This window comes from Perognathus longimembris, chromosome 15, assembly GCF_023159225.1.
Source record: "Perognathus longimembris pacificus isolate PPM17 chromosome 15, ASM2315922v1, whole genome shotgun sequence".
NCBI classification, from domain to species: Eukaryota; Metazoa; Chordata; class Mammalia; order Rodentia; family Heteromyidae; genus Perognathus; species Perognathus longimembris.
In genome coordinates, this window is record NC_063175.1 from 39,893,467 (window position 1) to 39,916,287 (window position 22,821).

A 22,821-nucleotide genomic window follows, 5' to 3' on the forward strand; every position below is an offset into this window, starting at 1 on the left:
CTCTTGACATAGTTTATTAAACATATTTACCCATCTGGCTCATTCCTATATGTACATGTTCCAAGATAAGAGCCCAAAATACAAGTTTTATAGGACAACTTAAGATAAATTGGTTCAGGACTGACTTAGCATTAATTCCACCTAAAATCTGTCAATTTCTCAGGATTTCTAACTGGTAGGTAACCTCTAAAAGTTTGAAGTAGAAAATTCAGGCGTGAATTACTATACTATATAAACAAAACACGCCTTAAAAAGAAACATTAAGATCCCAATGTATCATTTTCAACACTTTTTTAAACAAAATATTCAAAAGGAATCTGAATAGCTGACTGAGTACACTTCATAGAAAATAAAAACATTTATACAATTTTATCATTTGTGATTTTTAAGGAGAAAAAAATAAATTCAAAAGATTTTTCAACAGCTTTACATTTATGTTGCTCAGGAGTTTTAAGTAGTAAGGCAATGCACACACAAAGCTAAGAAAATACTTCCTCAGGGTTTTCTCTATCATGAAAGATGCTTGTTCACTGAAAGCAATTTAAAAAGATGTAAGAAACAGGAGAAGTATTTTTATTTATTTAATTAATTATCTCTAAGCAGTTGTACAAAGGAGCTGCCATTTCAGTTACATATTCTATCATAACTACATATTCTTGTAGTTATTAAAAGGGACAAAAGAAGGGATGGTTAAAAATCTCCTTCAATATCCCTACAATGTATCTTCAATTATTTAATCATAAACTTTACATACCAAATTTTTCATTTAAAAGCCAGTACCGGGACTAGGAATATAGCCTAGTGGAAAGAGCACTCGCCTCGTATACATGAAGCCCTGGGTTCGATTCCTCAGTGCCACATATATAGAAAACGGCCAGAAGTGGTGCTGTGGCTCAAGTGACAGAGTGCTAGCCTTGAGCAAAAAGAAGCCAGGGACAGTGCTCAGGCACTGAGTTCAAGGCCCAGGACTGGCAAAAAAAAAAAAAGCCAGTACCCCCAAATCTTTTTGTCTGTTTCTTTAACAGGATTTCACTATGTAGCTCAGACTGGCCACAAACTTGGGATCCTTCTGCCTCAGTCTTCCATGTGTTGGAATTACAGATATGCTCCATATTCAGAACCCTAAGCCCTTAATAATGAAAAAATTTTAATTATCTTCACATAGTCCAACAGTAAAGGACAAAGATATAAATAACTGATATCATTATATGCTATTTTAAAGGTTAAAGTTAACACAATTAGAGCTAAGCTTTGCCACTCTAATCAATGTTTTAAAGGTATAAGGCACTTCTTCCACCAATGTAAGGTGAAAGAATTTAGACATGTTATTTTTGTACAAACCAATAAGCTATTTGTGTTTTTGAGAAAATGCTAAAAATTTCTTTTGAAGAGAACTAAAAGAGTGAATTTTGGCTACGGATCAAACTAGGCTTGTGCCTAGTCTGCACAAGACCCTACATTTTATTCCCAGTACCACACAGAAAAGGTGAATTCTTTGGTTTTGTTGTTGCTTGGCAGTGGATAAAGCCTCACTGATCAGAAAAGCCAGTCAGAAGAATTCAGTTATGATTTTCTACTCTATGCAATATTAAGTTCTACACAGCTAGAGAAGAAAAGAAAGGGAGGAGGATGGGGGCGGGGGGGGGAGGAGGGGGAGGAAAAGGAAGAAGAAGAGGAGGAGGAAGAGGAAGAGGAAGAGAAGGAGGAAGAAGAGGAAGAGGAGGAGAAGGAAGAGGAACAGGAACAATCCAAACACCTTCACAAGTGAAGGCCACTAAACATTTTGATGAATGTCCTTATGAGGTATGTGTCTCATGAGACTGTTTATACCTTAGTATGTTTCTATTGTAAGTCATTTCTACATTAAAGAGTTAGAAAAAAAATGCCTCCCTCCTAATTAATGCACACGTATACACACATGCATGCACGAAAGCACGAGGGAAAAAAAATTAACTTTACCCAGGTTTGTGAAAGGTAAGACTTAATTTTTCTATTTGGGAAATGTCCCATATTCTTTAGTCTTGTACCCCATCCCTCTTTTTTCTTGCTAACTTTCCAAAATGTTCCTATGTACCAACATTGTAAAAAGTAACCTTATCATTTCCTATCTGTAAAAACAGATGCATTGCATTAATACACTGTTTTGTTAAATGGTAACTCCTTTGTACAACTACTTGAAGATAATTAAATAAACAAAAATACCTCTTCCTTTTCTTACACCTTTTAAAATTGTCTTCAATGAACAAACATTTTTCAATGATTAAAAAAAAAACTTCAAGGAAGTATTTTCTTAATGTACATGAAACTTTTAGGTTCCTGACATGTTTTCAGTCGTAAAAAATCAAAACCAGGATTAAATAAAGAAACATAAATGGAGAAGGTGGAGGAACATCCACAGTGGAAGAGAGCCTGTTTCCAAACTCAGGCCATGAGTTCAACACCTTTCCTATCACCAAAAGACCTTTCCCATCACCAAAAGAGAGAAAAAAAAACCCTAAGACCAAAAATCTAGCACATAGTTTAGCACTCATTCTAGTATTACATCCCTTGTTTCTGCAGGGGGGAAAACAAGCAAGAGGAAACATAAAAGAAAACCAACAAGATATTACTCTTCTCGTAAAAAACAAAATGACTAAAATGACAAGAACTGTATTGTGAAATTTACTGAATCACATAACATGGGATTGGAATTTTTAGAGCCATGTGGTAGAATTCACTCATTTTTCATCAGGAGTTACTAAAGTCCATGTGAAATCTAACTAAAAATAAGAGGTTTTCTGGTTTTCAGTATAATAACAGTGTTGTTTCACCTACTGCATTCAAACATTGTATCTTCTGTAGAAATGCCACACTTAAATATTAAATTACCTCAAAGTGATTAGGAAACTTTCTTTCAGTTACATTTATTTCAGAAATAAAATTTTCCTGAACTAATTATTTGTTACATTTTGTATTTCTGTTTCAACAACTAAGACAAATTTTTGCTACAGTCTTATCTGCTTCTCACAGTACTTTGATTAAACTCCTTGAAAAAGAAAATGAATATAAAGTACAAGTTTTTCTCCAAACAAAACTGCTTAAAATGTACTAAGCTTAGACATATTACAATTAATCATCCAACAAATTAAGATTTTTCTATTCAAAAATCTAGAAGCATTTTGAAAAAAGTGAAACCACGATTTACTAACACTGTCCACTGTTAATGACAAAACTGTTATGACAAAACTGTTATCTGCTTAAGTTTTAGGCAAGTTTCAGACAGCAAAAATACCTGGGATGTAATTACTCTGTGGCTCAATTCCCGCTGGGAAATTAGTGTTTTCTGGAATGGAGTGGGTGTAATCATCCAGAGGCGGTAGTTCTGTTAGAATCTCAGTGTGTCGGGGCACCAACACCGGAGGCAAAACTGCAAGAGTTCAAGAAACCCATTAGAGGCAAGGAGCAAAGAAAGGAGTGGAGGGACCTTAATAATTAAGGTTTCACAAAGAAGGAGAAGGCAACAGATTAATTTTTTAAAGCAACTAGAGTTCACCTATTTAGTATTATAGTAGTTCCTGAGAAAGGATAAATATGATCACAGCTTTAATCTATGTAGTCTACCATGTAAATGTCCTACTATCAGAGTTCATAAAACTCTGGGGGATTTTCTAAAATATACAGCTTTAATTTTTTTTTAAGGTTAAGCACACTCTACAGAAAAATCTTGCAAAGAGCTTGAATAAATTGCATATACACAAATGTCATAAAAATACTTCTGAAAATGCATTCAAGAGCAAGTGCTTAGCTGGGTGCTCGTGACTCATACCTATAATCCTAGCTACTCAGAAGGCTGAGATGTGAGGATTGCAGTTCAAAGCCAGCCCAGGTGGGAAAGTCCAAGAGACTCTTATCTCTGATTAGCATTAGGAAAAAAAGGGGGGGCAGAAATGGAGCTATGGCTGAAATGGTAGAGTGCTAGTTTGAGCAAAAGTGCTCAGGGATAGCATCCAGATCCTGAGTTCAAGCTCCAGGACTGGAACAAAAAAGGAAAAAGAGAGGAAGAAAAGAAAAAGATATAACAAAGACAGACATAGCAGCAGAGGTATAGAGCACTGTCAGTTTACTCTAAGAAGGCAGTGGCCTATACTTTCCTGGACAAGTACCTTTATGTATAATATAGTCTTCTATCCAAGAACTAGATCTTCAGTTTTTCTCTAAGATAAATTTTTCCACAAAACTTTTAAAAAGAAAAAGCACTATAACTACTATCAAATAATACTCAATTTAAGATAGTTTATTAGAATTTTATGCTAACATTTCCCTGAGGTCACAGGAGTCTCTAAAAATATTTAAGGTCAGGCACTTAATTTATAGACAGGAAAAATCTCTGTAGTCTTCCTACCTGGTGTCTCAACTCTCTGGTAGTGATAAGGATTTACACAAACTTCATCCTTTTTCAGATTAAAAGCATATTCGCAGTTTTCAATTGCCTTGAGTTCATGATGACTGTGAAGATCAGGCCAACGCCATAATCGGCAGTATATAACATGTGGCAACCCTTTTCGATGTGAAACCTGAAGCCGACCATCAAGAGATCTATTGGGAAGCAAGGAGAAAAAGAAAGGAAGGAACTTTAAAAGAAGAAAAAAAATACATGTAGTCAAAAGGGCTAAGTACACTGAGAACATAAAGAAAAGAATGACAGCCACTGAGTTAGTTTTAGTGAAAACCAGGAAGAAAAGTGTACTCTTTAACCAATCTGATCAAGTGAGCAGCAGCAATAGCAGATGTTTCCTATCAATACACTGAGTAAATGATTCACATGCCAATGAAAGGCTCATCACTTGGGAAAAATTCATCTTTCAAAAAGATATCACATGACTGTACTTGAAAAACATTTTGTCAATATCTATCCTTCAGAAGCCAAACTCTTTCAAAGGGCATTAATTCTGTAGCTAGTTGAATAGTCAAAAAAAGAAAGTAGTGTGAAGAATGATAAATATTAACAATGATGTGGTAGTAACTTACTCAGACTAATGTAACTCATCATTCAGTTGTGATTTTGATAACAGAGGTATATTTATATATAGCTCACACATAAATGCAGATGGTGATGAATATGATGAGATGAAATGGACAAATACCAATATACTTAAAAAAGAATGAAGTGATTTTTTAAAAGAATAACAAAAAAAACAAGTTAGCCTACTGTTAATTGTGATATAAGGGGTTCAGTAAATAATTATGTATTAGTACAAAGATGATATTTAGATGACAACAAAAAATTTGGCAATAACCGGTCATGTGTCTACTCAAAATATTAGACCAGTGACATATTAATTGAATCTTGAAACTACAATGAGTATATAGTTATCAAAGTCCTTATTCTTTAGGGGAAAGAATAATTTTTTTAAAGATTCAAAACTAAAACTGCATTGGTCAAAACATCAGCTGAAACATTTAATACTGGCAAGCAGGTATTTTTGAATGCTATGCCTTATTTTACATTAAGGAAACATCCGAGGCAAAATTATAGTAAGCAACCCAGTAGAGGTCTTCCAAAACACCCCCCTCCCACAAGATCTCTGGGATTCCATAGAGGGCAGAATATTCACCTGGTTTGTTCAGAGAAGCTGTAAAGGCCTGTTGTATCCCACTGATCTATCGTATTTGGTGTACTCAGTCCCCAAATTTCAGAGCAAGTGCTGTGCATAAATTGAAAAACAAAAAATTGATGTGAACATGGAAGCATGGTTATTCAAAATACCATGATGTAAAACATGGAGAATGTACAGAATACTTCCTTCACCCAGAAAATATACATTGTTTCATTTTTTCACAGGCATTTAGTGCTGGTTACTATATTTTCTATATGAAGGAAGCCATTAAAATGAAACATGTGACTCCAGATAAGTTATGATTATGTTTTTTAAAATGTGAACATCAATGCTCTCTAGCTTAGTGAAATCATACCTGTAATGTCCTCTCCCATTTCCTCTACTCAAAACAAGATCTACTGAAAACAACACCCATGCCATCAGCCATTCAAAAAATGCTCCAGTTTTATCACTCAGTTAAAAATTGAAAACTAACAAATTTTTATGACACCAGATGTCAATTGGGTAATTTCAACATAAGAAAAAAATCCAATTAAAATATAAACACTGTTAAAGATTTTCAGGTATTTGGCTGTGATCGTTACAAATTCGGTTTCACTGAAAATTGTCATTGTTCTATTAAAGGACACGAGATTTTGAAGTTACTCCAATATAGCACACCTTAAAAATTTCTCTTCCACATTTCCTTCCAGAACTTAGGCATCCCAAAGATAATTCTATTTTCCCTGCCACTACTTCAATTCAAAGTAACTTCTGGTCTGTGGAAGAAAGGAAGAGTTTAAAAGGAATTTTTGGAATGGAATGTTTGATTATTTGACAGCCTTGGATCCTAGCTATAAGTAGTCAACAGTAATTTCTGAAACTCAGTTTTGTTTCCTACTACAAAGTCATCAAAATTTTAAAAGGGAAGATGGAATTAATAATTGTTTACATTCCAAATTCACGCACAGCTGGTAAGCTAAACTGGATCAGTTATTACAAAGAGGAATGATTCACGTGCTGACTTTCTGAGGCTAGGCAGAACAGACCCCTAGCAAACAATCCTTGCATAGCCACCTGTCAGCAGGAAAATGTTGTCATATCCTGCTTTGGGGGCGTAGCTACGACACAACTGAAAAAAAAATTTTTTAAGCATGTTGAGAAATTTTCTGCACTGCCTTAAGACATTTTAGATTCTTTTGCTTTTGTACAAACTACAACTATTAAAACAAGACAAAAAAGGGAGGAAAATTTAGACTTATCATTTCCCCCGAAAGATATGCTGATTTTAAAATCACATCCTAAAAGGTTTAATGAAAAGATATTTATCAAATATCTACTAGAATATATAGCATGGTGTAGTTTAAGTCAGAAAATAATTACCTAAATTTTACAACCTTTTGTGATTCTGATTTTTAAAAGGGATAGTACACAGCTGATAATTTTGTTTTTTGAAATAACTTAAGGAAAATAATTAAACACAGTGTAGGTCAGAGGCTATTTTCTTCTTATGACATTCAAAAGAACATTTCACTAAAGTTACTCTAGGACTAACACGAAAACCAGAACCTAAGACAGAGCATGAGGGGGTGCTTAAATTGTACTCTGTTTAAACCCTGAAATTAATCAAATAATCAGTGGTTGTTACAAACATGCAATATAAATGCAAACAGACCCAAACCTCACATCTAAACTCAGTCATTTTCTGACTACTATTAGTACAGAATACTTAACCCTTTACCTCTGTCCTTTATTAGACTATCCTCACAAAATGTTCTTTTAAAATGTTAACTTCTTTCAAAATATGTGGTTGTGTAAGTACTACATAATTTTTAACAAAGTATACAAAGCAACTAGAATCAATGCAATTATAAATATATCAAAATTACACAGGAAATTTTATACTCAATGCAAAGGTACATCAACTAACACACAAGTCCATAAACAAAAAGATAGTATCATAGATACATCTGTACCTAAATTATGTACTTGATGCAATCTCAATAAAAAGATTCAGACAAAATTATTCTAATATAGCACACCACAATAAATAAGCATGACCAGGAAAACAACTGGCCTTACTACATTCTAAAACACATTATAAATTTCCAGTTACTGAAAAATTGCAATTAGTGAAAAGAAAATACAAACATATCTGTATAGCAACAGTAGTATTTAAGAAACCTCAACTACATTAATTTTCTTCTAGATTATAAAAAATTCTGAACCAAATGTAATGAAAGTCTTTGAAAGCACTAGAGACAAATCAGAAGTAGATAAAAATTAAAGGGATATGAATCTGCAGAAGAGGAGAATTACATTAGAGAGCTGTTTCCATGGTTTCCTACTTAAGAACCCTCCCCAGAGTGAGCTAGGTAAGGCAACAGTAACTCAAACAGAAAAGTAGTTAATGTAAGTAAGTGAATCACAGGAAAAAACATCAAACTATGCCCATGAACTAACTGTGCCCAAATCCCCTTTGAGCCCTCATGACACTGTAGACAGACTATGGGGGTTGAATGAAACCAGCAAACCAGCACATGGAGGACAGTATTTCGACTCCAGCCTACATCAGAAGGAAAACTTGGATTTTGATGCTACTAAAAACTACCTGCTGGAACAAAACTAACACTCTACAGAGGTAAGTAATAGAATTCAATCACCACAATGTAACTAAACATGAACAAATAGCTAAATACTATACCTAGTCAGAACTGAACAGTCAAAAGAAATAGATCCCAATATAAACTAGCAGATACGAATATTAAGCTAACTATACTGAATAAATTCATGAACTTAATCAACCAGTTGAGTAATGAAAACTAAAGATGTATCAAGCAGAAATACTAAAGCTGGAAATCACAAATGCAGAAACCAAATTAATGCAAAGTTGGAAAAGGCAAACAAGTCAGTACATTTGAAAATTAACAGAAATTACCTAATCAGAAAATCTGAATAAAACACTGATTAACAAAACAAACAGCTCAATAATGTTCAGTTTCACAAAGACAAGAACAGACAAGGAAAAAGTATTCAAGATTATAGGGGCTAGCTGGGGGCTGATGGCTTATGCTTGTAATCCTAGCTACTCAGGAAGCTGAGATCTGAAGATCATGGTTCAAAGGCAGCCCAAGCAGGAAAATCTGTGATACTCTTTTCTCCAATTAACCATCAAACTGCAGGAAATGGAGCTGTGCCTCAAGAAGTATAGCACTAGCCCTGAGCTTTTAAAAAAGCTCAGGGACAGAGCCCAGGCCCCAAGTTCAAGCTCCAGGACTAATGGCTAAATCATAACAAAAATAGCTAAAACATTTTGAACTCCTAAAACATTTTCAGCATAGTTAAAAAAAAGAAAAGAAAAAAATTAAATTTATTCACTTAAGAGGCTCAGTTGAACAACCAGGTGTTTATATAAAAAGAAAACCATACTTATGCACATTATTGTCAAGTTGCTTAAGACAAAAAAATGTTCAATGTAGAAATAGCAATAAATGCATAACATGAAAAATTCCACTAAAGACCTGACAAAATTATACCATGGTTTCTAGCAGCATAATGCAGTGGCCTGGAATAATCCACTTCCGTCTTCAGTTTCTGTCAGTAAAAACTCAAAGCTACCAACAGAACTAACCACTTGTTCCACCCAATACCTGATTATAGGTATCAACACAAGATATCTAAGACCTGTACACATACTAACCTTGCCGAAAAGTCTTTTTAAAACATAAGTATAGAGATAAACTATATTTATAACTAGATGACTCAATGTTAAGATGCCTTTACCAAATGATTATGGTCGTCCATTTGTTTCCAATCTTTTACCATCATGGTGTTAGCAAAATACTTTTACAGTAATTGATAAACTAATTCAACAAGTATGGAAATGCAAAGGAGGTAACATACATACACCAAAGAAAATTACAGACACCTTGATGAACTTCAGAAGTATTCTGATAAGTAGCAGAGTGCTTGATTCTTGAACAAAAGAAGCTGAACACTAAATACTGAATGAATGATTCATTTATGTGAAATCTTACATGGCACAAAAACAGTCAAATGAAAACCATTCAGCGATTGGCTACAGAACCACTGGGAAATAAACTGAAGGAACTTCCTGGAAAACTGTGATGTTCTACATTTGTTAAATATAATTCAATTGAACATGTATTAGCACATAAATACATGAAAATTGAAACAAAAAAAAAGAAAGAAAGAGGGCTGGGAATATGGCCTAGTGGCAAGAGTGCTTGCCTCATATACATGAAGCCCTGGGTTCGATTCCCCAGCACCACATATATAGAAAATGGCCAGAAGTGGCGCTGTGGCTCAAGTGGCAGAGTGCTAACCTTGAGCAAAAAGAAGCCAGGGACAGTGCTCAGGCCCTGAGTCCAAGGGGAGGGAGGGAGGGAGGAGAGAGAGAGAGAGAGAGAGAGAGAGAGAGAGAGAGAGAGAGAGAGAGAGAGAGAGAGAGAGAGAGAGAGAGAGAGAGAGAGAGAGAGAAAGAGAAGAGAAGAAAAAGAGAGAAAGAAAGAGAAAGAAAGAAAGAAAGAAAGAAAGAGAAAGAGAGAAAGAGAGAAAGAGAGAAAGAAAGAAAAATGGCCACAAAACTCAAAGAAAGGAAACCAAAGGAGAATGGAGAAAACAGAAGCAATCTAACATAAAGAAAGCCCCCTATAAATTGATACAGAAGAGAATCTCTAAAATGTCTTCAGTGAAAAAGAAATCAAGCACACACCTATAGTATGTTACACATAACTAGTATGCTTTTAAAAAAAAAGTACTCCCACAGGTAAAAATCTGTTTGCTATATATGTATAATCACAGAACCATACACTTACACAATGAACACTAAGTAGCGAATGCCTTTTACTAAAATTAAACAAATGCAACAAAGAAAATGTTGCCACAGAGACAAATGCAATGCTACCTTGACATTTATGATGTGAAGTAACACTACTATTATTTTCCAAAATGAAAAAGAAACATGAGCATTTAACTAACTCAAACATCATAGAACTAATGTGGTAAATTTCAAGGTTGAAATCTATTTCTGGGTTAAAAACCCAAGTTCTTTGTGGCACACTTTCGTAGAATGGCAATTTAAATTAATTGCTTCTACAAGAGCTAAAGTATTTTTGTGAGAAAAGCAAATATTATTGAAAAACAAAAAATAGGTTAATGTTGGTACCTAGTTACCAATATATTTGTACTTCCTAGCTACAAGTTTATTATCAAGATACTAAAAATCCTGTGATTGCTTTAAAACATTCCTAGAGGGCCTAGTGGTAGAGTGCTTGCCTCGTATACATGAAGCACTGGGTTTGATTCCTCAGCACCACATATATAGAAAAGGGCAGGGTGCTGTGGCTCAAGTGGTAGAGTGCTAGCCTTGAGCAAAAAGAAGCCAGGGACAGTGCTCAGGCCCTGAGTTCAGGCCCAAGGACTGGCAAAAAAAAAAAAAATCCTAGATAGGCACTGATGGCTGATGCCTACACTTTCTAGCTAGCTATGAAGCTGAGATCTGTAGGATTGTGGTTAAGTCAGCTAGACTTTATCTCCAAAACCAGGGGAAAAGAAAAAAAAACCAAAATCCTAACATTTCTGTGGATAAACTATAATCCCACATAACTATAATCCCACAACTGGAGAGGTTGCGGCAGGAGGATCAATAGTTCAAAGCCAGCCTGGACTACAAAGCAAGACTCTACCTCAAAAAGCCTAGGAAGGGGGCTGGGGATATGGCCTAGGAAGCTTAGGAAGAAAACAACAAAACTAATATGTTTCATTGATAAAAGAATGAGTCTTTTTTTTTTTTTTTTTGGCCAGTCCTGGGCCTTGGACTCAGGGCCTGAGCACTGTCCCTGGCTTCTTTTTGCTCAAGGCTAGCACTCTGCCACTTGAGCCACAGCGCCACTCCTGGCCACTTTCTGTGTATGTGGTGCTGGGGAATCGAACCCAGGGCCTCATGTATACAAGGCAAGCACTCTTGCCACTAGGCCCTATCTCCAGCCGAGAATGAGTCTTTTATTTGCTTCAGAATCCAATTCCCCTCACTCCATTGTGTTTACAAGATGTTGACAATCCTGACTAAGAAACTTCAGTTTTACATGCTATTTTTTAATATATTTTTAATTCTTAGTTATTAATTGGGGGATGGGGATTGGTGGTCTTGGGGCTTGAACTCGGGACACGGGTGCTGTCCCTGAATTGCTTTTGGCTCAAGGCTAGCACTCTACCACTTGAGCTCTACTTCCAATTTTTTTGGTAATTTAGTGGAAATAAGAGTCTTACAGACTTTCCTGCCTGGGCTGGCTTTGAACTGCAATGCAAGCCTCCTGAGTAGCCAGCATTACAAGCATGAGCCACTAGCATCCAGCAGGTTATTTTAAGTAAAAATAATGAAGAAAGATAAAAGAACAATACCAAGAAATGTATTTTAAAAGTTGAATCATCTTAGCAAGCACAAAGTCCTGAGTTCAAACCCAGAATGAGGTGAGTGTGCGGAAAAAGTGGAAAAAGTTGAAGCACCGACAACAGCCAGTTTTCTTACATTCTTTCATAATTAAGGTATAATTTGGCAATGATTAAGCCTGGGGACAGTTTATTTAAAATACAAGGACATTAGCAGACTTAAACCTGTGTAGAAAGTTTTACAATTTAAACTGCAACAATGAAACATTGAATTACAGTACACACTCAGCTATAAAATGTACATCCTAAGATGTCAGGGTTTCATTCCAAGTTACAGAAAAGAACAGGACTATGAGGGCCCTGAGCTGTGGAGGGACCTTTCAGTGGAGCTCACTGCACTGTACCATGCTTCATTGTTAATAGTCAAAAAAGTTAAAATAAAATTTGAAAAAAATTATTAGCGTCGGATCTTCCTTACCAACAACATAATGAAAAAACTTCAAATCAATGTTCTAAGATGTCAGGCATAGCTTAATTCCAATGCTTTCAATACTCACAATTACGAAGAATTTTAACTATCCATTCTATTATGAAAGTCTACCCAAAGCCCTGTAAAGGTGATCTGTAGTAAGTACTGGGCAAATATCATTGGATATACATCCAGGAAAACATTCCAACTACTTCAAAACACTTACTCCAACATTTTGGATACCTCAGCAATATGCATCCAATTCTCATATGTTTTATAAAAACTTACAGACCTATATAAAAAATCACCCAGCTACAGTCTCAATTAAAATGTGCTTTAGTTGTACAAATATATATGTCTATCCGCCTACCTACCTTTCCTTCTATCCATCAATGTGCCTTTTTTTTTTAATATAAGATTAAAAATTACGTGGTAGAGCTGATGGTATAGCTTAGTGGCAAAGCACATGCCTAACTATAGAAGGGCCTGGATTCTGATCCTAGTACTAGGTAAGTAGGTAGGTAGGTAGACAGACAGACAGATATAGATATAGATAGCACAGACAGATACAAAGACAGATACATATATATACATATATACACAGACTGATACATAGATGGATTAAAGACTATGTTTCAAATCTAGATACTAAAGCATTTGTGTATAACTAAAATCCATTGTTCACTTGAATATTCAGTGTGAAATATAAACCTTAATATTTTTTGAGTTTTATCCAATGCATAAAATTGTCAGCCCTATCCAATTACCTAGTGCCCCTTCCTGCCTTCCATTCCCAAACCCCAAAAGTTATCACTAATCTGATTTTTCTTCACAGCATAAATTGTCTTGTAGAATGTTTATCTAAATGGAATCATTCAGTAGCTACTCTTTATTCCTTCTTGACTCACCACGATGATTCTGAGTCTCATTCTTGTTAACATATGACAGTGGGACAGTACAGGGGGAGGTGGGGGGGGGGGGAGATGCGCGTACCAGTCTTGAGACTTGAACTAAGGGCCTGGGCACTGTGCCTGAGCTTTTCTGCTCAAAGCTAGTACTCTACCACTTGAGCCACACTTCTACTTCTGGCTTCTTTAAAAAATTATGTTTTGGTGGTTAATTGGATAGTCTCATGGACTTTCCTGCCTGAGTTGGCTTTTAGCCATGATCCTCAGATCTCAGCCTAGTTTATGGCCATACCTCCCTTGAATGTGCCTAATCTCCTCTGATCTCAGAAGCAGGGTCGGGCCTGGTTAGCACTTGGATGAGAGATCTTAGCCTCATTCTTTTTTAGTGCTGAAAAAAATGCTCCATGATGTAAACAGATCACAGCTTGTTTAGTCACTACTTTATTGATGGACATCTAACTTCTTGACGGGCCTTAACTATTTTGAATAAAGCAGCTGTAAACATTCATGAAGTACATGCCTTCTGATAGATATGTGCTTTCATCTCTCTTGAGTAGATACCTACAAGTAAAACTCTGGAAACATTAAGTAAGTACTTGTTTTAAAGTGCTTTATCTTTTTTCAGAGTGTAGATAGCATTTTATGTTCCCTCCCTCAATGTATGGGAACTCCTGCAATAGTCTATTTGATCATATTATTGTGGTTATTCTGTGGTATTTCCTGGTGGTTGTAACTTGTATTTTTCTGATAACTAATATCATACACTTTTCTATTTCCTTACTGTCCTTTTGCTGTATCTTTTCTATTACTATGTTTTTATATTATTTTACATTTTTTACTATATCTTCATTTGTAAAGTATTAAAATCTTGTTGAAAATAAATTAATTTCTAAAAGTTAGAAACTAATTTTGCTTTGTTGGCATAAACCTTTCTCAATCATGTTATATTCTCCTTCACTATTGAGTACATTTACTATAGAGTGCATTTCAACACTTAACTTATTCATGTTTGTAACAAATACTATTCTTTTTTTCAGTACTAAATTATAGGAAGTTCTTAGGAACTCTGGATATAGTATGTTTTGTAATTATTTTCTCCTACTATAACTTGGATATTCCTTTTAGGGGGTATATTTTTTATTAATTTATTATCAAAGTGATGTACAGAGGGGTTACAGTTTCATACGTAAGGCAGTGAGCACATTTCTTATCAAACTTGTTGCCTCATCCCTCATTTTCCTCCCACCTTTGGATATTTCTTTTCTAACACTGCCTTTTATTGAGGTGCTTCTAATACTTACCGAGTTTAGCTTGGTAAGTATTAAACTTTCATCATTATTGCTCTCAGCTTCTTTTTTAAAACTGTCTTAACTCCCAAGTCACAAATATAGTCATGCTCCACATTTTGTTATATAAACTTTGTAGTTTTAGCTTTGGGATAAGAATAATAATTCACTCATTTTTTTATTTGCACATTGTAACATGACAGTCTCTTTTGTCCATGTGGATAACCAGCTGTTTCTGTGTTAAAACTTCCCTTTCCCTACTAGATGGCCTCGACATCTTGTTGGAAAAATGCAGTAACCATACAAGTTTTATTTATTCAGGCCACTTACCTATTTGTTTTTATGCCAGTATCACACTGTAAGTTTTGAAGTTACATAATATATGCCCTTTAAAATAATATTGCTGAGTTCTTTTTCAGCTCACAAACATAATTAATCTGTCAGTTAAACATCTAATTTAAGCATATAGGTTGTCTCATGGTGTTCTCATGAGAAAGGGTTATATTTTCTTTGTGGTTCATATGCTGAATAACAAAATTATCTAACAAACAATTCTAGGTTCTTTTGAAATTTTACAGTAAGTTTAGACATTGCTTTAGTAGACAACTTAGTGGGACTGCAAACTAGTGTTTGAGCAATCCAAGTTACTTTATTTTACCTTTAGCATAGCTACCCTGTCTGTCCCTCCACCATGTACGTTTGTTGACAGCCAGAACCTTCAGCACAATTTACAAATGGCATCTGGAGCTTCTCCTTTTGCAGCTCTCCCCTTGTTGAGATTCTCCCCCAACTCCAGTAGTAGTGATTGTCCCAAAATCTGGCCTCTGGTTCTTCAGGCCAGAAACAGTGGGGTATTGCAATTTTAGCTACCCTTACATACTTTGCATGAATCAAAGCAAAATTCAGCCATGCCATTCCCTTCTTCCATCAACTCTACTTTTTTTTAAATTTTATTTATTTATTGTCAAAGTGATGTACAGAGGGGTTACAGTTTTATACATAAGGCAATGCATTCATTTCTTATCCAATTTGTTACCTCCTCCCTCATTTCTCCTCCCATCCCACCCCTGCTTTCTACCCTCCCCGTTCCCCCCATAAGCTGTACAGTAAGCTGTACCATATAGGTTTTTAAGTATTGCGGTTTTATTGGTTTGTCTTTTATCCTTTGTCTCTCCATTTTGATATTCCCCTTGTCTTCCCTAGTTCCAATACACATATATACAATATCCAGAGTATTTTTGTTTTTCTAGGACCTTATGCTACTCTGGTAAAAACATAGCTGGCTATACAATCTCCCTCCTCATTTATCTTGCCTAATTTCTCTCAGCAAGGCTTTGAAAATTCATGAAGATCTTATGACTTTTAAGAAAAGCATGCACTTTTAGTTTTACTTATACCACTATTGTAATACTGTTTTGTTGATTGACTTCTTTTTTCTTCCTAAAATTTAGTTTTAAAAATGGTATTAAACTTTAGAACATGAACATGTAAAGTCCCTGCATTTAGTCATTTGCTCTAGTGATTCTATTTATAGATTCTTCAGGATTTCCCACTAAAAAAACTGTGTCACCCACAAATGAAAAGCATTTTGATCTTTTCATCTTTATCTCCATGTTTTTGTATTTTATTTTCTTAGTTCACTGTGATAACTAGGTCTTCTACTAATATAATGAAAGGAACATACAAGAGTGGCTATTGATCTAATGGTTAGCCACTGATCATAGGGAAAACATGATGTTCCACAATGAAGTATACTCTCAGCTATTTGGTGTTTTTAGATGTTCTTAACCAGATCAAGAGTCTATATACTTCTCATCCACTAGGAGTGTTTGTCATGAATAAATTATATATTTTTTCAAATGCTTTTGACTGAGTAAAGTGATAAAATTTTTCCTGGTTAATCGTTGATTATATTGATTAATTTGAAAGTTAGAAACTAATTTTGCATTTTTGGGATAAACCATTCTCAATCATGATATATTCTCCTTTTTATACATCACTATAGAGTACACTTTAACACTTTCTCATTCACGTTTGTAATACTAATCTACAAATGCTCTTCCTTAGTGTCATCTTTGTCAAGGACTTTAGGTGGTGCAATATCAGAAGAATCAGGTGGTAACTGAAAAAAACCTTTCCCAATAGTTCTCATTTCTACCTTTAAGTGTATGTCAAAAATACCACCTGAGATCCTGCTAGATGTTTCTACTGCCTTTGAAAATAACAAAGTATTTCTGTGAACATAAAATACTTCCTGCCAATGAAGAGATTTAAATGTCAAGTCTAAAAAATGTTTGTTGGAATATTTCAAGACCTTCCAAAAATAGAAAATTTTAACTTAAAAAAAAAACAAAACACTAAAACTAGCTTGGACAATTACTCTAATGATACAGCTTATAGATTTTCTATATTTATACCTACAATTTTTAACAATAAAAAATTAGTATCTTGTTGAATTGGACCCCTTTGTAAACTACTTTAAAAAATAACATCCTGACAAAAAGAAATCCTGAGATATAAGTACATGACATGTAATCTTTTAAATTTCAAGTTTAAAAATCTAGAATATATATCAAATGTAGAATATGAATGGCTATAAAAAAATGTGATGCTAAGAACATCAAATTTAAGTCATACATTTTCTAATACTTGAATTTGGTTGTAAAAAAAAGTATTTTTAGGGTTGGAGGTGTGGCTCAGTTTGTAGAGCACCAGCCAATGAGCAAAGCAACAGGTACTGAGTTTGAGTACTGGGAACAGAAGTAGACATACTTTTAAATGTAACAATTTTGTAAAATTAGCATCCCACACAATAATTATCAATTCAAATTTATATATTCCTTTGGAGCTGACGAACTACTTTCACATGCAATGGGTACAATGTTTAGTTATTGTGGACCAACTAACTTAATAGATACATCTGTGGATAAAAATTACATGAGCCATCATATGAAATCTATTAGAAAAGGTTTTTGTAACTTATTGGTTATATCCTTTGCTGTACAGAAAATTTTTAGTTTGATGCAATCCCATTTATCAAGTCTTTCTTTGATTTGCTATGCTTATGGATCTTTACTCAGAAAGTTCGTACTTGTATCCAGGAATCCTACTGTTTCTCCTACTCCTTCCTGGAATAGTTTCATGGTTTCAGGTCTTACATTAAGGTCTTTGATGCATCTGAATTGGTGCTGATGCAAGGTGATAGGTAAAAATCCAGTTTCACTTTTTTGCATATGGATATCCGGTTTTCCCAGCCCCATTTTATTGAAGAGGCTTTCTACCAGTCTGTTTTGGGCTCCCTCATCAAATATTACATGGCCATAGATAGGCCTATGAGTTTATTTCTCAGGGTCTTCTGTTCAGTTCCATTTGTCCTCAGGACTGTTTTTGTGCCAGTACCAAGCTATTTTCATTACTATAGCTCTGTAGTGGAGTTTAAAGTTTGGTATTGTTTTGCCTCCAGCACTACCTTTTCTGCTCAGGATTGTTTTTGTGATTCAGGGCCTTACGTAGTTTCATATGAATTTGGGGATAGCTTTCTCTAGCTTGTTGAAGAATGTTGTTGGGTTTTTGATGGGTATTGCATTGAATTTATAAACTGCTTTGGGCAATAAACTGCTAGTTTCATGATATTAATTTTGCCAATCAAAGAGCATGGAATGTCTTTCCATTTCCTTAAGGATATGCTAACAAGCTAAAAAGACAGCATACAAAATGGGAGATCATTCCCAGCTATATATCAGACAATGGTCTAATATCCAGAACATGTAGAGAGCTTAAAAATTAAATCCTCAAAGAACCAACAACCAATTACTTTTCAGAAGAAGTAAAAAAGGCCAATAGACACATGAAGAAATGCTCAACATCTCTGGCCATAAATGAAATGCAAGTCAAAACAACACTGAAATTCTACCTCTTCCCAATTAGAATGGCCATTATCAAGAAAACAAAAAATAACATATGCTGGTGAGGATGTGGCCAATAGGGAACCCTAAAACACTGCTAGTGGCAATGTAAACTTGTTCAACCACTCTGGAAAGCAGTATGGAGGTTCCTCAAAAAACTAAACATAGAACTACCCTATGATCCAGCAATTCCACTCCTGGGCGTTTATCCAAAGACTACAAATCAGGATACAATAAAGCCACTAGGAGAATTATGTTCACTGCAGCACTATTGGCCACAGGCGAGGTATGGTACCAGCCCAGATGTATCTCAATGGAGGAATCAGGAAAATGTGACATGTATATATACACACAATGGAATTTTACTCGTCCATTAGAAAAAATAATATTGTATCATTTGTAAAGAAATGGGAAGATCTGGAAAAAAAATTATGTTAAGCGAATTAAGTTCAGCCCAGAGAAACAGGATGCATGTTTCCCCTCATATGTGGAAGCTAAAATTAGCTTATAAACTAAGCAAGTGTACACAAATGTATTAACTGAAATATGGTAGATTAAAGGAAGAACTCAGTATAATTCCTTAGAAAGGCAAAGTCAAAGTTCAGCAAAATAAACATTAGGAAATAGGTACTTGAAAAGGCTGAGGTGAAGTCAAGGGAATAGAGGAGTAGACAAATGAAGGGATGGAGGGGAGAATGCAGTCAAGAATTGAATGTATATGCTACAAAATTAAGAGACAACATGAGGGAAGGGGAAGTTTGGGAGGGATGGGTGAGAATGTTGAAAAGAATGACATAGATGGAGATGCACTGTATTCATAACTGCTCCTTTGTACAACTACTTTAGATAATTTTTTAATTCCTTTCTAATGGGAAAATAAAGAAAAACACAAGTTGCTTAATTCACTTTTCATAATAAATTTATGTTATTTAACGATATGAATTTAAAAAAAACATTCTCAACATAAAAATAAGCTTTCTTGGGGCTGGGAATGTGGTTTAGAGGTAGAGTGCTACTGCCTAGCATGCACAAAGCCCTGGGGTCGATTCCTCAGCACCACATAAACAGAAAAAGCTGGAAGTGGTGCTGTAGCTCAAGTGGTAGAGTGCTAGCCTTGAGCAAAAAGAAGCCAGGGACAGTGCTCAGGCACTGAAGCCAAGCCCCAGGACTGGCAAAAAACAAGCTTTCTTTTACCATTGCCATCCCCTACTGGTCTGCCAGACTTGAAAAATCCTGTCACGCACACAGAGGGCGAAGAGGAGGAGGGAGGAGGGAGGAGGCAGGAGGGAGGAGGGAGGAGGGAGGAGGGAGGAGGGAAGAGGAAGGAGGAGGAGGAGGAGGAGGAGGAGGAGGAGGAGGAGGAGGAGGAGGAGGAGGAGGAGGAGGAGGAGGAGGAGGAGGAGGAGGAGGAGGAGGAGGAAAAAAGATCACCATTACAAGTTTATCAGGAATTTGCTTATAGATTTCAGATCTAATTTAAACATTAATGACAGTCTAAGACAACCATTTCACAGTGCTTCCTATAAAATCTCAAAAGACAAAGCTAAAAAAAATGTTAGATTTTGAAAATAAAAGCCCAATGCAAAGAAAGAAAATGATAAAATCCTAAAATTATCTCTTTAAAAATAAAAGCATAGGCTTGGAATGTGGCTTAGTGGTAGAGTGCTTGCCTAGCATGCATGAAGGGTCGATTCCTCAGCACCACATAAAAAAAAAAACAAACACAGAAGTGGCCCTGTGGCTCAAGTGGTAGATTGTTAGCCTGGAGCAAAAAGAAGCCAGGGACGGCACTCAGGCCCAGAATTCAAGCCCCAGGACTGGCAAAAATAAAATAAACATAACTATATAACTTACCCTATCATGTTCAAACATTACTACTCTTTCCAAGAATTTCCTCAGCATGAGGTCTTTCTTCTGGACTCTTATTTTATTTACACAGCCTAGATGTGAGTGACCGGTTTAACTGTAGCAAAACTTGTCATAGGAAGTACTTTCTGCAAATCCTGAAGAAATGCTGTAGCACCTCAACTGTGAGTACGAGTAATACAACCTACTGTTCTAAGATTTGGGTTCTCTTAACTTCCACCTTAATATTCTGTTACATTCTACTTCTAGGTAAAATATAAGTAAGTCACAATTGGCCAATGTTGCTATTCAGTAACAATCTGAAGGAAAAGAAGAAAAAAGCAAATGATCAAAAACAATGGGGAGCTATCAAAGTAATGAGATCTAGACAAACTAACATCAAAAGGAACACTTTCCTGGTGAACTGATAGCTGCCATTTCCTTCTTTGAGATCATCTATACATTCTAGGTACAGACTAAGGATCAGGACTGGCCTGGGAAAGAAACTGTACTGAGGAAAGGAACACAGTAGAACTGTTGACAATCACAAGTCTACTTCATTTCAGAATTTGAGGCTAAAAGACCACTGAATCTATAAAAAGGTAGGAGTGTATATCCTACATTGTTTGATATACTGGGTGGCAGCCCTCAAGGTTTTCAGTCAAAACTCTTGTCTGCAGAAGAGGTATAAGCTCTAAGTATGAGGTATAAGCTCTAAGTATCAGTGTTACATTAATTAATGAATTAAAATGTAACTCAGTCCCAACACAGTTTGGCCCTTAATAAATTAACTTTCTTACTACTTCTTTGACATAGGTAGATCAAATCCTCTTAATGAAAGATTATTTTTCAGCAACTATGTTCTTTTATATGCAAATTATATATACTGTACACATGGAATAAATTATACATACTGCCCATGTAGACAGGTATAAATTATATATACTATACATATATGGCATAAACCAAACTTATGTAATGTGAAGCAGGAAAAACATCATATGACAACCAAAAAAATAAAGACAATAGCAGAAGCCAATAGATGATGCAGGTAAGAGGTGCAGACAGAATTTAAAGTGTATTAATTTACTTGTTTATTTTTCTGTATGCCAGTACTGGGGCTTGAACTCAGATCTTGAGCTTTCATTTTTTTCACTCAAGGCTAGTTGCTCTACCACTTAAGCCACTCCTATACTTCTTTGCTGGTTCACTGGAGATAAAAGCCTCACCCTCACAGACCTTTCTGTCCAGGCTGGCTCTGAACTGTAATCCCCAGATCTCAGCCTCCTCTAGCTAGGGTTTACAGGTGTGAGTTACCAGCACCTATTATTATAAGTATATTAAAGAAAATACAGGAAAATAGACAAAACAGGTGGAAATTTTCAACAAAAATATGGAACCCACATTTTTTTTAACCCTAAAACTACAGTTTCTGAAATTAAGAACTCCAGAAAATGGAAACAAGAGAGTTTCTTTTCTTTTGGTCTTGTTTGTTCATTTATCTGTCTTGGGGGCGGGGGGGGGGGCATACAGGGAGCACAGAAATGGAGGGACAAATGCAGCAGCGGTAGACTGCAGTTGACACTATGTTGAAAATGAACTATACAACTTGTGGACAAAGACAGGAGAGGAGGGAAATACTGGGAGAGAGCAAAGGAAGGGGTGACACTGTCCAAAAAGAAATACACTCATTTACCTGACTGATGATGTAACCCCTCTGTACAACACCTTTATAAGAACAAGTTTTAAACAGTTAATTTAAAAATGTATCAAAGTATAAGAGGCAACCTATTACTTTGGTTGGTTTTTTGTGGGGTTTTTTTTTTGGGGGGGGGTGCTAGTCCTGGAGCTTGAACTCAGCATGGGCACTGTTCCTGAGCTTTTTGCACTCAAGAGTAACACTTAAGCGAACAGCTCAGGCGACAGAACCAGCCCTTACACTTCTACATTGTAAAACCATGCTTGGGTCACTTTGAACAATCAGGCCAAAGCCACTATCTGCTGTATCACAGAAGACCTCTAACCTGCTTCTCCATGGAGCACCTCACTAAATGACAAAAGATCCTTGATTGATGTAGACCATGCTCCACCCCTCCTATATGGCTATGTTCTCTCTGACATGTTGACTAGAACCCTGACTCCATTCCAGATCTCACACTCCTGTGCTATTACTTAAAACCAAGCTGCCCTCTGGACTTAAGACTCTTCAATGGCTCCACCCTCCCCAATCACACTCAGGTTAAGTGTAAAGGCCCTAATAGAGCAGGCTGGCAGTCCTTCCTACTCCCAGCGATGACTATCATATCCTGCTCCTCACTACGTACAAAGGATACCTGGTCACCTGAAACTCTTCACCAATCCTCTTCCACCTGTAGTTCCTAAATAACAATACTGCTCTTAATGAAAAAGGCTTCTCCCAAC

The 22,821-nt window shown here is 35.8% G+C and overlaps 1 protein-coding gene across 3 annotated transcripts in view; it reads right to left on the reverse strand.

Moving 5' to 3' along the window:
* The window catches only part of Smad2 (SMAD family member 2), a 66,285-nt gene that overhangs the window by 17,851 nt on the left and 25,613 nt on the right, over nucleotides 1–22,821 (reverse strand). For all 3 annotated transcript variants that reach the window (XM_048363714.1, XM_048363715.1, XM_048363716.1), the window contains exons 3-5: nucleotides 5,595–5,684; nucleotides 4,382–4,575; nucleotides 3,272–3,406 (exon numbers count right to left, since the gene is read on the reverse strand). In XM_048363714.1, coding sequence (XP_048219671.1) covers nucleotides 3,272–3,406; nucleotides 4,382–4,575; nucleotides 5,595–5,684 — 419 coding nt within the window. The remainder of the gene's footprint in view (nucleotides 1–3,271; nucleotides 3,407–4,381; nucleotides 4,576–5,594; nucleotides 5,685–22,821) is intronic.